General features: G+C 41.4%; 1 protein-coding gene across 1 annotated transcript in view; it reads left to right on the top strand.

Annotated features, from left to right (window-relative positions):
* Positions 1-1,823: 1,823 nt before the first annotated feature.
* The window catches only part of dlgap2a (discs, large homolog-associated protein 2a), a gene marked incomplete at its 3' end in the record, with an annotated part of 148,544 nt that continues 132,478 nt past the window's right edge, over positions 1,824-17,889 (top strand). Inside the window, exons 1-2 of the mRNA XM_080042981.1 lie at positions 1,824-1,875; positions 2,325-2,372. Coding sequence (XP_079899107.1) covers positions 2,342-2,372 — 31 coding nt within the window. The 5' untranslated portion in view covers positions 1,824-1,875; positions 2,325-2,341. The remainder of the gene's footprint in view (positions 1,876-2,324; positions 2,373-17,889) is intronic.

The raw sequence follows: 17,889 nt of genomic DNA, 5'->3' as shown, positions 1-17,889 counted from the left end.
TATATCTACTATACAACTTGCTCCATCACTTGTTTGCTGAATAGCATTGTGTTACATATTGTGGAATAGAGGGCATGCATGCAGAGACTACTTTTGAGACACAAGGGTGTGCTTTTGTCCAGCAAATTTTCACATGAGGTCCCTAAATTACCATATGCCATTTCTTTGCCATTTCCAGACCCTCAGTATAGCCTTATTATTATTCCCATGCCTTTTTAAAGCTACGGTGCTGAACTTCTGTTGCCCCCATGAGGAATTCTGAGTAATTACAACACTGTCGTTGCATCTACATGAGGTAAGCCTTCGGTGATCGTGCATTTTGTATTTATTCTGCTGTATGTCCAGGTTCTTTTCTTAGCATTAGAATAAACAGCTGAACATTTTTTCTGAGCTCCTGCTCCAGTGTCAGGGGGTGACGCGAGTTAGTAAATGCTGCCATACTGAGAAATACAGAGGGAGCTGGTGGGCTTCATTAACTTTTTGTCAACTCATTTGGCAATGGCTTGAATGTAACCAACATGCATTTATATGAGAAAGTAACACACTATAGCTTTAAGTTGTGGCCCTACAATATACAGTATATATGTTATGTGTTGTTTTTTAATGCTGAACAAGTGTTAAGAAATAAGTAAAAGTATTTGTCCCTTCAGACCGAGTTTGAGGGTCGGACAGGAACTGAGTTGACTTAATTGTAAGGACAAATGCAATTTATGAAGCCGGTGTACTATGGCAGGATTACCTCTTGTTATTCTCCTGCATGGTGAAGTAGAAAATGAGACTTGCTGATGAGAGAAGAGTGTACGTGCTTGAGGCCCTCTTCCTGTATGAATGATGTAGTGGCTTGATATCAAATTGAATGTCCCACAGAGACGAGCCATTATGGTTATTTTCTCTTTTTTTACACTGCTGGTCTCCTCTCCTTTTTCAAGGGGTTCCATTTTCATATGCTCCTCTCTTTAATTAAAAGGGACACTTATCTGATCAGTCTTGTTCGCTCCCAGAAAAAAAGAGGGATGCACAGAAAGAAAGTGGAGACTGAGATAATCACAGAGTGCAAATGTAAAGGAATGTACTTAGGAAAAAAATTAGGCGACAAAATAGAAAAAGGAAGTCTGTCTATTATTACGAAAGTTATTTTGGACAGAAAATGAGCCAGTGCCATTTCAGACACGGACAAAAAGGCATTGATATAGCACCTGCTGAGCCACCTCCACATCTCCTTCTTTGTTCTGCTTCCCTGCACTGGCAGATATCCTGCATGTTGGTCTGTTATTCCACCAGTGATTACATCAGTGCAAAGCTTAACAACTTTTGACACACAAATAAAAACAGTTTGTGCCTATCACACGTATTCTGCTCACTTACTCGAATTTATAACAACAGAGGGGTGAGCGGTTATGATGAAAATTCTGGATTGATTAGTTTTTTTTTAGAGAACTCTTCACAGACTAGATTGTAAGCAAGCATGCATTGTTGATTAATACGACCACCTCAGGCTTGTGAATACTGCTATAATTGACTGAAATTGGCCCCCGTTGACAAGACAGTGCCATAATGACTGACTGACTGACTGCTTGTAGGTAGAATGTAGAGATACACAGTTGAAAATGAACCTGTCACACTGGGACCAATGTGAAACGCTCCATTGCCCAGACAACGGTGCACAAGAAAAAGGCTCAGATGAAATTGGTGGCCAAAGCGTGCTTCTGTGCTCGGCTCGCTTCACCTTGTTTATCTGCTTTCAGCTGGTGTGGTATTTATATATCTCCCTCCCTCTCTCTCTCTCTCTTCCCTCCTTCCCTTTGTTGCTTCCTTGGAAGGTGTTGCCAAGCATACTGAAGAAGCATTGCTGTATCATACCAGACAGGAACACAGGTAAGGACCAAAACAGATGCCCCCATCTCGCCACTAAACACACCGGTAACACACACAGTGCAGAGGCAGAAGGCGACAGGCAGTTAGCAATGAGTGGGTGATGATGGCAGGGAATAGACGCTCAGCGGGTGGGTTCACATTTGTCTGTCTGTCTACCTGTTTTTGGGTCTGCTCTCAACATCTGTAAGATCCTACCTTGTCATCTGCTGAATGATGATTTTGACATATTTTGAATGTATAGTGACTTATCCTGCCCTTTATTATTTTGAGTCGTATGCAGTTATTGCTGCTACACAATTCATCATATTTCAAAAGGAGCTTAGATCATGTGGCTTCTCCGTGTGACCTAACTTCCTCTGCTTACATGTCAGAGGGAGGGAAAGATGTTTGGGGATGTGGATGGTTGTTGCCAACTTGTGAGTATGACAGGCTTCTTCGCATCGTTGCAGGTTTGAGGCGGTTGCTGATGAAATTGAAGAGCAGGGAGATATACTCAGGTACCTGGCCGCAGTCATCACAGCAATGACTTTTTTTTTCTACCTCTCTCCCTGTGCGTTCGCTTTCGGCCACTCGACCTCTCTAACCTCCGGACTGCAATGAGACTGCATGCACATGGGCTCCCACGCTTTCCATCCCAAACTAACATAAAAACCTCACTAACGCCGCCCGACACGTATGGCGCATGGCCATTTTGTTATCTTGGTATTAACTGCCCTCCCTGCAGTTAACTTCTGTCCTCTGCTTTGCACTTTGTTCTGCAAACAGTGCAAAAAAAAGTGACATCCACCTTTTAGAATCTTGTGTTTCTCTCCAGACGCATGACTAGAAAGCAAACTGCGCAGCCTTCCCAGGTGTGACCCACATGCAGAAGAGTAGAGCAAGGGCGCCGCAACATTTGCATTAAAGTGACACTTGGAAACTTGCTATGGGTCTAAGGGTGTCTTAGCTTGGAATGCCAAAGTATAACTAATAACTGTGAGGCTTCTCGCGGCGTGAAATTAATGTTTAATGGGGCATATAGCTGAGATCATCTGCACTTAGGCAGATAAGGAACTTGACTAACCTGTACATTGTTTGCTGTTGCAAGTACAATCAATAACAGAAGAGTGCATGAAGAGATTTTCAAATGTTAGCTCACGTGTTTTTTTTTTTTGGGGGGGGTGATATTTAATAGGATGAGTTGCTGTGTGTTTAGTTAAGGTGTCTGCACTGCATGAATATGGAGGACCTGTGGGTGCACCCCTCAATTGGTCTAAGAACAAGGTGTGCTGACAGAGTGAACACTTATTAAAATAACCTTATAAATATGGATGTATGAAGATCTGAAACTTTGCCAAGGATATTTTGGCAGACACTGGTTTGAGATAGAGGGCTAGTTGTAGTCATGATGTCTGTGTGTGTTTTGTGTGTTGAGAGCAACATCAATTTGGACTGCGCTTGCCTTGAATACACTTGCCGACAAAAAACCTCTCTCCTACCTGAAAAAAAACGTCTTCATTCTGACAGATTGCGCTTTCAAGAACACACAGTCAAAGGCTTTCTCTCCGTGAATGCTCAGCAGCGGTCGATCAACAAACCTCTCAAACCTCAACTTCTTACTGAAGTTCATGGATCGTCAATCCGCCACCATTTCTATCTCGAAAAACGTCAGAGCTTTTTGCTGAGCAACTTTTACAAGGCAGGCTGGCTCGGGTTGCCAACAGCCTCAGTGACCCCCGTTGTTTCTTTTTTCATAATGTCTACCTTGGCATCCTGTCTCCATGGTAACACGTTTTGTGGCATCAGTAGCTACAAAGACTGCATTCTGTCCATTTTTAATAATTACTTCTCTCTACAGATTGGATGATGTAGGGATGGTATATTTGCATAAGCGGAACAGATGGCATAAATTAACACAGGCAATGCTCATTAGGGAGCACAGTATTAGTGTTGAGTCAGACCCCGGTGCGTCTAAGGAGAGACATGACTAGAAAGATTTAGTGTGGGGCTCGAGGAAAGTGAGGGTAGAGTAAGAGGGTAGGAATATCTCCTGCTGGTGAATGCTAGTAAGATGCTGCATTTTGTATGTGTGTGTCCCGTCTGTATGCATGTGCTCTGCTCCACTGTACTCCGTCGAGTGAGGGGCGCCCTCTCCTGGGCATTTTTTCCATTTCTCACAAATCCATCTCTTCCTCACAACCCTCCCCCCCCCCCCCCCTCTCATCTGCTCCCCGCTTGTGTTTCTCAAATTCAAAATCTTGTGCATTGAAACCGGAGGGGTGAGGCTTATCGTAATTAAACACGCTCTCCGTTATCAGTGTGTCCCTCTGCTCCTAACTATCTCCACCAGCGGAACCCTTTCTATGACACCAATTCACCGACTATTCCTATTTATAGACACTAATTAGCGTGTGAATATTTCACCATTTTGTTGCCATTTTATTCACGTCCATGCCGTATTTCCAGCATCCTATTATCATCTTTTCCCATCCCCTGTTCAGAGCCACTCTCCTGCTCTAGCATTCAGGAAAGATTTTACTAGTAATTGCCACTTATGTAATTCTCTAGAACCTGAAATGATACTGGGTACATGTTCACGTCCACAGAATGAGCAGCAGGACAGTTCTGTTGCAGCCCAACACAATTATACCATGAATGCAAAGGTGCTGTAAAGAGACATGCTGACTGCTGCATTCTGGGAAGCCCTTCCATCATCCCTTTGCAGTATTTGCACACATTCTGTTTGGCATTCATAGCCTTGTATCCTCATCGATTTTGTTTCCCCCCCCCCCGAGTCTTACAACCCACCTCTACACAAGCGCACAAAACAGGCTACACCAACATTACCCATTGACTCCATTTATAATTCCCATGTGTTGTGCTGTATGTGCAGGTAAGTGTACCTAGTGTTGTTGTTTGTTTGGCATTTTCACTTATTAGTAGCCTAGTAAACATTATTTCAGCATTTGAGATTTGTAAATGGGAAAGCATGCAAAGTGTCCGACTGGTGTGCATGAGGTTTGCTCCTATTTTTTGTGGGAAAAACGAGAGGTTTAATTGGCTTTCATCATATTTTTTGACGCATATGACTATGTGCTGTGTAGTAAGACAGGACAAGATGCACATCATAACTGCAATTCTTTATGTGATTTATTTAGTCTAAATCATAGTTAAGAGATAAGGCAAATGGCTAAGCATGACTAAAACAACAATTCATTTCCTAATTAAAGGTAACAGCAACAGCATAAACCTCAAAGCTGCTTGTAAAGGACTGTTAAAGAATACAACTAAATGCATTTTCTTGTTTTTAATAGCTTGTTAGCCTATACAGTGGTTCTTGGGTCACACTCAAAAACCTTTGTCTATAATGAACTAACTTACAACTCTTGCAGTGTAAGCTACTTTATGTAAACTTGGAAGGGTTTATCTGAGGACATGTTGCCATGGGAACAGGTTGTTCAGGGGGGGGATTCATCGGATACGGGGGAGGAAGCAAGAGAAGTCTCAGAGAGTTGAAAAATATTAGAGAGTTGCACTTTAAAGTTGTCCTAAGAACCTCGCACCATTTTGTGTCGGGACCTTTGAAACGTAATCCTAAGAGCAACCTCAAACAGACCTGGCCAAAGTTTCTGTTGAATCCTCATCCAGAGACGTGAAGTCCCTGAACTATTCTCTCTTTACCTCTCTGAGCCTTTGTCTGGAGTCACAGCACGCCAGTCCTAATGCTTCATACAGTATGTGCTGCCTGAGCCTCCCCACCCCGCTGTGAATCTCACCTGCAGCGTAGTGAATCAGCAGCTGCTCTATTAACTTGAGTAATTAATGGGCGAGCTGTCGCTTCCCCTCTGAGTGTGTCAATCCTGCTTTTTTGGATGCATACGCAAACATATTTTTGGAAGCATACTCACACACACACACACACACACACACACACACACACACACACACACACACACACACACACACACACACACACACACACACACACACACACACTCTCTCAGTCAGTCAGTGCACACATGCACAATGTGTCCTCCGGCACACTTGATATCAATCTGTAACAGAGCGAGACAACCAGGGAGAGCCTGTCTCCTTCTGATAGATCTCAGAAGCCCTGATTCCAACTCTGAATGCTCTTCACACCCGCTTAACAAATAAAATACACCTACAGAGAAAGAGAGAGGCTGTATTAGAAAGATATTAAGCATAAATAAGATGTATAGAATGAAGATGAGTGAATCTGTATGATGAATGTTACTGTGTTTGTGTGTGTGTGTTTGTGTGTGTGTGTGTGTGTGTGTGTGTGTGTGTGTGTGTGTGTGTGTGTGTGTGTGTGTGTGTGTGTGTGTGTGTGTGTGTGTGCTGTAGGCCCTCAGGAGCTCTCCTCATGTCAGCTAAACTCTCGACTGCTGTAGTTGATAATGAGCCCTGCAGTATCTCTCCGCCTCAGCCTTCCCTTTCTACTGTTAGTTTGTAACCCTCGACAATTACCCCCCCCCCCTGTCCCCCTCTCTATCTCTTCTTCTCTGCACACCCTCCAGCACCGCCAAGCAGAGCCCACTGAACTGTTACAAGAGTGGGTAGCTCCAAGACATGTCCAAAGTCTCCAGGCCCCTGTCTCTGTGCAACCGGAACTGCACAGGCAACAAATTGGTTTTATACAAATATGACACAGACAGAAGCATAATGGATTAGGAGGGAATGTCAGCGATACTTTTTGAACGTCTGCCGCATTGCATCAGAGATCTCCTCATATTGCACACGCCGGTCAAATTGCAACGTAGCTGAGCATTCTGATTCACTGAAGACACAACATTAAAGTCGAGATGATCCGTGGAACATGACGGAATGTCATTGTTTTGACATGGTTTATTTGTGTTTGATTGTGATTTGCACATAGGCTATAGAGAGAGCGAGATTACTTAAATGAGTTTAAAGGTATGTGCATGGTGTCACTTGTTAGAGGACCCACTCAATTTATGTTGGAACAACCTGGTACCCATCACCCTTACACAGAAATGCTCACTGAACTATTAGCAAATTTGCCCCATGTGATTTGATGACTGTGAATCCTAGAGAAAATCCCATTTCTACAGTATCATCCAGAAGTGTTGTACTCTAGGTGTGTGTTTCTGCACACTTACTTGCCCATGAGTGTAGCCTATTCAACAGCCATGTGCTCCATCTCTCTGCAGGGACTCCTGTCATTGAACTACACAGTGTCTGACTGGAGGACAGCTGGCCTCTGTGGACTGTCTGTCTCAGTTTGTCTCTGACATAATGAGCTAGCTTTGATTTAGCGCTGAGTCACTCCGTTCCAAGCCGCTCATTACTGGATGAATGGCAGTGGCAGGAAGTGAAAGAAATGGGAGGTGGTCCCATTTTTTTGTTGCTGTGTTGACAAACCTTTAAATTCCCCATCATTATTTCCTACTCCCTACTATACCCTCTCTCCATTTCAACATCATCACACACACACACACACACACACACACACACACACACACACACACACACACACATTCTCACACTCTCATTCCATGACGTGGCATCAGCCAACTATGAGTTTTTGAAGCCTATAATTTTTTTTTTTTTTTTTTAAGATATTTTTTATTGACAGTGCAGAGAGACAGAGGTGAAATGGGGCAGAGATGGGAGTGACATGCAGAGAACGACCGCGGGTGTGTGAATCGAACCCGGGTCTGCTGCTGGGCCCGGCCCGGGAGGGGGACGCCTTACCAACTGAGCTAAAGGCGCCCCCAAGCCTATACATTTCTAATACTGGCATACATTGTTCCTTTCACTCTCATGCTGAGCAGTCTTAAGCTTAGAACCTCATTTCGATTTAAACTTAGTCTCCTTGTGAAAATGTCTAATTTTGCCCATGCATTCTACACGCATTCTAAAAGTATTTTGAGGCTAAACTGTAGTTCCATTTCGCTATCTTTGTTGGGTACAGGTAGAATGGTTACATGTGTTGTTCTACAATGAGGTTGGAGGAAAAGGTTCACACAGAGGCTATGGTAATACAAATGACTGACTCCTTTTGTGTCTGGCTGTTTGAACAGAACCCTTCTCCCTCAGTAGTTCCTGCTCTCCTTTTTACCAGGGCTACCTGTTCTCTGCAATACTGTTCACTCACTGTCTGGGTTTAGCTAAAGAGGAGAAGCTAAAATGTCAGATCAAATAGTGACATTTCTTCAGGGAACATCTAGAGGAAGATTTAGATGGTTGATCACCAACATACATCCATAAATGTCTTCATCCTCCCGATGGCAACACGATAAGATAACAGGATAACGTTAATGTGACACCCACAGCACTGATAATGTTACATTACATTACCCTTTTATAAATGCCAGTATGCTGCCATCATGATTTCATGGTTCTTTTTTTGTCGAAAGTTTAGTGAATTGTAGATTAATTCAGTATTTGGCAGTAGTATCGTATGTAAATCAGTGTGTTCGAGGAAACAAATCGCATTACTGAATGTAAAACACTTTTTAATAACCACATTGCAAAAGGTCAAGCGGCTATCATCAACTTCTGAGACTAAAGTCTCGTACAGGTTGATGAATAAGAATTAGAATTGAAAGACGATAGCTTAACAACCCCTGACAACCTTGTCTTTGTTGAGTTCCACTGGTTTAAGCTTTTACTGTGGTGAGGTTTTGGTATACTCCAGGATCACTGTTGGATGTGGTTAGCACAGTTCTGACCACACCCAACTACATTATGTGTGATCCTGTGTTTGGTCAGAGGTGTAAGAGAGTTGAGACTTTTAACCAGAGAGGGCAGCAAAACCCAGCATTTTAGTATGGTGTTAAGTTAGTACTTATCAGAGAACAAATGGACAATTTTAACATCCTTGTTTTTTCGTCTCAACAATTACTTTACATCATAGTTTTCGTTAATGGAAATGAACACTGATACTGAAGAGCCATGGACTCCAGCCCGACAACCCGAGCTATTGCTTTTTATCCCGCATTAGGACTCAGGGAGGGCGCAGGAATGAAAACTTCCCTCCGATATGTGAAAGAACAGGAAGACAGTTAAGAAAAGAGAGATGGAAAGACGGAATGATTGATTTTAGAATATATCACGTTTATTCGGTGTGCTACTTTTAATGGACATGCACGGCAGCACAGAACGCCCATGTCTGCAATACATTGGTAAAGCTGTTATCTTGTGATACCGAGTTAATTAAATTCTGATCTCGAAAGCACAAAAGGACATTTTCTTCTTATTACAATATTGAATACCCATTATGTCCAGATCAGCGGCCAATTATCTGCAGATCTCAAGAAAATCAGTGTTATCAGTGCGATCGACACACTTTTCACAAAAACCTGTTTTCTCTTGTCCGTTATCTCAAGAAAACAAAACTCATTTGACACACATTTTGACTTATTTTGACACAAAGGAAAAAAAGGTCTTCTATAAAAACTTGTAGTATTATTTGAATTTCCATAATTATCTCATGATCTTGATAAAATTTGCCATTAATTGCAACCATTGCGGAGAGGCTTCCATCGACCTGCGTTCTACAGAAGGTTCATTTTAGGCCATAAGATGAAATTTGGTAGAAAATGTTGTTGTTCCTTGGAGAAATTGAGGGAGAAACCTCAGCCTATACTACCTGCATGTTTATAAAACAAGTATATCATGGGATAGCTTGATACAATTGGGGTTGCGAGGTGACAGAGAGGGGTGATTGTTAAAGCTCATCTGAAATCTGTAAAGTGGTTGAACAGGCAAATTGTTCAACAAAGTGGGGTAGCGTTTGTGCTTTAGTGTGTGCGTGTGTGCATCAGTGTGTGTGTGTGTGTGGCGGGGTGAAGGTGATGGTGATAGTGATAGTGAGAAATAGCATGCTGTCTGCTACGCTCTAATGGTCTCAAGTGTCAGACTCACTGCAGAGTTTGCTTCGCAGTTTGTCAGTGTATAGTGTCATCCAAAACTATTGTACGTGTCAGAAATGGTTTCTGTCAAACAAAGAAGTTGGAGTCTAATGTTCCCATGCGGTCTGCTTACTTCACACATACTGGCCTAGGATTGCTGGGTCTATTCGCTCAGACTGTGTGTATATGCGGTACATGTGTGTGAAGAAGGATAACATGTTGTAGTTCATTGTAAAGGTCTATTGAGCAGCAGTTCTACACTTCTCTGTTTCATTATCATTGCGGCTCTTTCCCCAGTTGACCAGTGGAGTACAGGTAGTGAAGTGCTCAATCTCCCTGTTAGTTGATTGAATCTCTTTCTGCTACAATGCACTGGCTTCAAAGTAAACAGAATATAAATCCAAGTCTCCCTCAAACTTAGACAGAGTCTGTACCTTGTATGTGTGGTATACTGTATTTGCCACTGTTACCCATTCACAAAGCTGGGTGTCTTATCACGAACCAGATCTTTGCATTTCGACAGCAAAAAAATCCACTCTTGGCCAGGAAAGCTGGTGCAAGAGCAGGACCAACTCTTTGCAAGTCTAGAACTAAGAACTGCTTATTAAAAAAACTAAAAACACTATTAGACGTAAAACGACACATAACGTCTGTAGCAATCACAACCAGCAGCACTACTACGCTGGACCAGTTATGTTTGGATTCCTACTTCCAACACTGGCCATTCAATATAGCCCGCTGTTATTGTGCTTGAAGTGAGTGTTCGATTTGGCCGGAAGAGCGGAGATGGATACAGATGATAACCATGACGTAATGCTGTGAACCTGTTTTAAGAAGGTGCACAAGTTAAACCGTGGACGGGCACTAGCATCAGCCATGTTGGTGGATTATATTGGTAGTAGGGAAGACACTAGCAGAAAGTAAAGAAGTTAAAGCTCATAAACCTCCTGTCAAAGCACCAAGTAATCCCTATCCGAAAAAGTTGGAGACGCCAACTTTTAACTCTCAGATCAATCAGATGGCGTTGAATATATTAAGTAAGTTTGTCATTTGAGGTTGCTAATGTGAAAATCTTCCAAAAGTAGCCTTACGGAGAGATTAAATCCTAAACCCAAACTTCAATCTTACTGCCTTCCATCCCTCCCTCTCTTCCTTCCAGTTCCCTTGTAGTCCAGCTACCTGTTGTAATGAACATTTCTTCTCCCACTAAAGCAATTACACCAAAGTGACACCATTCATTCAAGCCCTCATTATTAGCGCAGCGGCTATGCTGAATTGATGGCATACCATTTGGCAGAGTTGTATGTCTTTGCGTCATTTATGCACAGCACTTTTTACTTGTCTTGTCTCTTCACATTCATCATTGCGTGCCTCCTCTTTGCTGACAGATGCTCGCACACACACACACACACACACACACACACACACACACACACACACACACACCACACACACAAATGTGTTCGCTGCTTTTGCGCTGGGCACATAAGAAAAATGAAAACCCAATCTCAATACAAACATTTGTCTTACTGTTTGTGCCGTCAGATGTTCGGGTACTCATAGGGAGGTAATAACTCACAACTATCACGTCTAACCGAAATAAACATTTTCTCTGCCTGTCATCCAGCATTGCTGTCTTTGAAGTATTTACCACAAGTCAAATTCAGTTGTTGTGTGTGCGCTACTGCTGTGACAGATAACAGTGACCATGCCTGGTAACAAAATCAGTTTGTTCAGGGGTTGTAGCCGGCGGGCCAGCGAATGTCTGTCTGAAGAAGCTAATAGTGATTGGATTAGCCAGGACCACAGCCACAACAAGTATAATTTAAATACCAACAACCCTGCTTTGTTATGAGCGATTCTCTGTTGGCTAATAAAGAACAAACAAGTGAACATCTTACGGCTGCAACCAACTATATTTGTGATCATCATATGAATCTCTTGTCAATTAGAGAATAAATAGCAAACAATGTCTAGCGTAAAGCCCCAGAGCTCAAGTGGACAGCTCCATTTGACAGTGGTAGTCAAAAGATTTTAATAAAAAAAAAAAATCCTTTAGAAACAAAAGATCCATAATGGTTGGGGTGTAATCTGCACACAAATGCATACTGTATCAAGATGGCTGCAATGCAAACACCCTAAACACATCACACAAATCAAAAGCTCTCAATGCCTTTTTAGTATTTTTATTGTTATTAAAGGCAATGCAAGCTAACATAAAGAAACAGTTTTTAGAATATTTAGACTAAAAGTTTGCTTTATTCATCTTGTATAACACTCGCTGTAGCCACCTTAGTTTGCTTCTAAAATTTGGTATTGAAGAGAGCATTTGTTGACATAGCGATTTGATTTAGCTGTGTGTCTAGTTTCTGTTATCAGTTTTGTGTGTAATGTTTGGGGGGCTGAGTTGACTGTTTGTAGACATCATCATTTGGAATGTGTCCTTTGGTATAATTTCTGCAGTTAAGCACTGTTATCAGGCTCAATCCTGTTTGGAAGACTTGTTATTTTTTTTTCAGATAGATCTATGCACCTCATTGCTGTATTCACAGGGTAAATACACTGCAGCGATGGTCGGTGCTGCATAATGCCTTTCGCAAAACATTGTTATCAAACGTTTCCTTGTTTGACTCCAACTTCTCATCGACCTTTCACACTGATCATATTCTGCTCTACCATCTGTACTTGTAACTCTCCGTTGCTTCTTCTGCCAGGCAAGCAACCCACATGCTTTTAGAACTCTCACGTCCAGCCAAACACCATTTGTTGAATATAATTTAATGTGTTTATGCCTGGCGGGACTGGCAGATCAAGGCCTTTCCTCCACAGCTCATCTTTCAAAAATAATAACCACAAAAACAGCATGGAATTCATCCCTTACACTGTCCATTAACATTCCCTTGGCCTATGGTGATAGAACTACACCAAAGAGAAAACATGGACAGATACTTCGCCACCCTTTTCCTTTCAAGGACAAAGAACATGAGGCATTAGTTGTAGCTGTCTTTGAAGTTATGAATGACTCAGGACTTTATGACAGTGAGGGCATTTAAAGAGGATTTCTCGCATTTTTCTCAACGTGTCATCAATTACTTCTCTTTGTGAGGGGGACATTATATTTGCAGTGACCTGCTCTTTCCATTTTCAATTTATTTCACGTTGCGGCGCAACAATTGGCATTTTTGCTTCTTCTGTGAAATCGTTTACAAATCCCTTCATCAAGGCTGCTGGTAGAGTGGGCTGTCCAAATGTTGTGTATTTGAGGAGATTATAAATTAGATGAGGAACTTAAATGACAGACACCACAGAAGGCTGACACTCAGTGATAAACACTAATCAGTGGGGGAAAAGACAAGTGTGAAGTCTTTGTAATGTTTTGTCTTATATAGTATTTCTATTACTGTATAGAAATTGTGAACTTAATTGCACAGCTCTTGCTGCTCAGGGTTAAAGTTGAGTGTGTGTAAGAGAAATTGAAGAGAGGGGCAAGGAGAGCGCAGTAGGAATTATATGAACCATGACACCATGCAGAAAGAATATCATGGCAAAGCCATCAATCAACCCTTATCAAACCATCACATTCTTTAATGTGTAAAAATGCAGAATTTTTGTTTTCCATCCTTTTTTGAGGCACTGTCTTAAAAGCTTGGACATGCAGATTAAGTAATGGAAAATATGTCAAAGATGATTAAAGATATTTGGCACATAAGGTTGCTTAGAACTTAGACCTGACCAACTGAAACAACCCCAGATCCTACTGTACACTGCCACACAGGCTTGTACAGTAGGCACTATAGCATGATGGGAGCATCCACCTCTCTTCTTACCCTGATGCACCCATCACTCAGGAACAGGGTTAATCTGGTTTTATGAGACCACCCAACCTTTTTCCATTGCTCCAGAGTCCAATCTGTATGCTCCCTGGCAAATGGAAGCATTTCATCCTGAGAAGCCCCACTGATAAGTGGTTTTCTTAAGGCTACAAATCTGCATAGTTCATATCCCTAATGTTCCTTACAAATTGTGCGTGTGGAAATGCTCTTACTCTCACTTTTCAACATAGCCAGGAGTTCTACTGTCGATATTTTACATTTTGATTCCACCAAATAATTGTATTTATTTTCAGTGATCTCCCAAAGATTTGTTTTCCAACCACATTTCTTCCTCAAAGATGACGGTTCACCACTATCTATCCAGGTTTTAATAATGTGTTGGACAGTTCTTAACAACATTTTAGTAGTTTCATCTTCTCCTAAGTAGTTTTCTTTGTTTTATGCAGGACGATAATTTTACCCCTCTGAAACAGAGTTACATATTTTCCAAAACCACAGCATATGTCTTCTGACATAGTTGTTTAAGAAATAAGAAGCTATTCACTGCATCAGTAATGGTTAAATAACTTGTTGCCAACTAAAACATATTAATCACTGCAGTTTTTGACCGATGGAGGACTCTTGCCTATTTGCTTTGTAATATCCAGGTGGTGACTTTTATTTTGGCCGGGCAGTGTATATGTCGAGGTAATGATTTATCACACTGTACACTCACTCAAATTGCATAGAGAATATTACAGGGCTTTAAATTAAATGTCTTCACTGCTGTGATATGACAGTTTGACAACAGGCTTTTGTTTCTTCAGTCCAAAAACGTATGTGAGACTCAGTGTGAGGGAGCCCTGCTGGAACAGAAATGGATGAACAAGCAAAACATCCACTGAAAAGTTTTCAATGTCACAATGACTGAGGAAGTTAAACAGAAAAAGCAAGACCCTTTGGTTGTTTGTCATATATCTGAATTGGATTTGCTGCATAACTCGAAACAAGAATAGAATGTAAGGAGGATCCTGATTTAGTGTGAAAATTAAGTGTGGAATGATGTTGAATAACTCTCAGTCAGCGGTAGGGTTGGGTGTAGACAAGGGTTTTACGATACGATACACAAGACGATACATGGGTCACAATATGAAATATCACGATACATTGTGATACGATGCATATTCAGCGGACATATTGACTCAAAACTATTTTAATTAAAACTTTCATTCAAATTCGAAATCTGGCAATTTGGGGCAACTAGCCATACTGTGAAATCTAAAGGAAGGGTTGTAGTTCACAACCCATCTATTTTCTTTTCAAAATATCGATTTTTGGAGCTGACGAAACAATACACATATCATTCAAATAAATATCAAGATATATATATTGCAGATTTTTTAGCACAGCTGTAGTCAATGGTGGAATGATCAAGGAACTCTGCAGTTATTATTTTGAACTCCAAATCTGCAATTAGCAAATGGTACGAAAAACTAAAGGTTTGCAGTTAGCGCAGTAAACTAAAAACCTGCAGAAATAAGCACGAAAACAAGACTACATTTACGACCACTAGAAACAACGGATAACAAATAAATCTGCTGATAGCATGAAACAAATAAATCTGTTGTTAGAGATGATTACTGAAAATCTATGGTAGGCATGATGAACATAATCAGTCCACTCATTTCCACAGATTCGAGCAAAATCAACGAAACATTAGAAAACATGAATATTTTAATTGACCTTTTTTTACTCTAAATTGCCATGGACAGTACACTGACTGTATTTGTATCTAATTTTTAAACCACTGAATAATGAGAATTTTGTGAATTGTGAAAAACTTTCAATCACAATGTGGTCTTTTGCAAGAACGCTGAAAGACATTGTAAGCAAGCAGCTATACTTCTCAGTCCTCCTGGAAAAAGGCTGTGACATCATAACTGGGCAAACTGGGCTAGACAGTGAGACCCTCAAACACTCTTTCTGCCTTTTCTCAGGCTGGGATGAACCGATTTCTAAAAATGTTGCACATTTATACTACATAGGATCTCAGAGTTCAATACACCTTCATATTCCCTCTGGTGAAGTAGGCCTTTAAATGAACCAAGGTCTACAGAAGGTTGAACTAAATCCTAAGGCTTGACTTCTGTAACCCCCATGTGCAGCATTTCAAAACATTTTGTAAGAAATGACTAATCACTTTGTACTTAGAGATTAACTGTGATTTGTGATTCAATTATTTTATGGGTAAATCCTTTTTAATTAATTCACAAGGACCTCATAAATCGAATACAGAGATACTTAGAGCAGTACTCTACAGTGATTTTTTTAATTATTTTTTTTTAATCTCAGGGTAAATTAAATTCTGGAATCTATTTTATTCTACTGTAAATTGTTTAGACATATTTCCAATCATCCTTAACCCAGATACCATTTAGATTCTTCATTTATACTGCATAGAAATGCCTTGTGATCCTCCAGCTTAAACAAGGACACTGAGGGGAAGTCGGTGCACTCTCATTTTGGTGCTTGAACCTGTTTTCCAGAAGTATAAACTGACCACTAATTAATATTACTATACTTTTATTTGAAATGTTACATAACATGTACATGTTACATGGGCAGCTGTGGTGAAGCGGGTAGGGCAGTCGTCCACTGGAGTGCAGGGTCGGTGGTTCGATCCCCCGCCTCCCCGCCACATGTAGAAGTGTCCATGGACAAGACACTGAACCCGATTTGCTCCTGACAGTTAGCTTGCACCATGCGTGGTAGCTGGCTTGCTGCTATCGGTGTATGAATGTGTGTGTGATTGTGTACCAAACAATGTAAAGCGCTTTGAGTATGTGAAAAAACAGGGAAAAGTGCTAAATGAGTGGAGTCCATTTACCATAAGGCTTAATTAATCTTTCATGTGGAGCATTTCCAAGCGCCAGATAATTTAATAACAGATAATTGGATCTTTTGAGATGCACCTGTATTTTGTTTTATTTGTCTTAGTAAGCAATGTCAGTCTGACGTTCCGTCCATCAGTCCACCACTTTGGTCCAACACATGTACATACAGTATATTCATGGTCCAAGGAGGATAATAATCTTACTTCAATAGTCCTCTGACTTTGCCTTCAGAGTCCACCTTTATTTGACGTCTGTGGTTCAGTGAGACATGTGGTATGTTGACAATGATTAAACTTCGGTGATCCCCTGATTTTTGTAATTGCACCATTTTGGTTTTTAGTGAAATAGTGTGCCTCAGGCCAGGGGATGAATCATAAAAACTTTGATCACTCAACTTCCATCTGGCCCAAGGTCAAATCTTCAGTTTGGCCTATACTTTGGTATATAACCAAATACCTTCAACACTGGCGACATTCCCATCCCCCTCAGCTGTGTCCGATGGCGCAGGTCCAGATAATTGACAATGTTAGCAAGCTAAAATGCTAAACTAAGATGGGTTAGGGTTTAGGACAATACAGCCTCACAGGGCTGTTAGCATGGCTGTAGCCGTGTTCATACTTTAGAAAAGTTGTCCTTAAGTGCAGTAACAAAAGTTATTTAAGGTAGTACTCCTTCAAGATGATTCACACACAGTCCAGCAATGCTTCAGGATGAGCTAAAAGGAACTCCAGAAACGCACGCCAGCCTGTACGCCGAAACAAATATTTGTTTTCCTGGCACAGGACGAGATTGTGAAAGCAACACTTCTCCAAAAGCAATACAGGCCTGACAGTCATGAAGACAAATGGAGGTTATCTCGGCCATCTAATGTGTCCGATGGCGCAGGTCCAGATAAGGCCCTGCTGTGAACACCACAGGGAGAAACGCACACAGGGGCTCTCATTAAGACAGCAGTAATGATGTTTCACCATCAAACACCTGCCTCAGTAAAGTGCAGTGTGGTTTTGAGAGGGAGAACGAGAAAGAGAGGCAGTCCATTAGCGTTGATGATGCATAGCTTTTGTTTGCCCGCTGCGCTGCATCATTGCTAATCAGCGTGTTACACTTCGTACCTGTACACACTGCCACACGTTTAAGATTATCGGCAGATGAGGCTTATATGTCAGCATGCCGCTTTGTTCTCAAGTGGTGTGGTGACATCTTGAGGAAGCATCTGCATAAAGGATGCTAATCACACATCCCCCTTAATGGTAGCAGGTAAATGGTAAATGGCTCATGCATCATACTGTATGGAAAGTCGACTGTGTTTAGCGTCGACAGGTAGTACACCCAACCTCGTGGATTGATTGCTCTCTGTTCGGATCGGATAGACAGGAGACAACCTGACATATGGTTGTCATCATAATGAAAAGCGTAGGTTTGAGGGAT

This window comes from Ammodytes marinus (genome assembly GCF_949987685.1).
Source record: "Ammodytes marinus genome assembly, chromosome: 15".
Lineage (NCBI taxonomy): Eukaryota > Metazoa > Chordata > Actinopteri > Uranoscopiformes > Ammodytidae > Ammodytes > Ammodytes marinus.
This window is presented reverse-complemented; position numbering and strand designations above follow the sequence as displayed.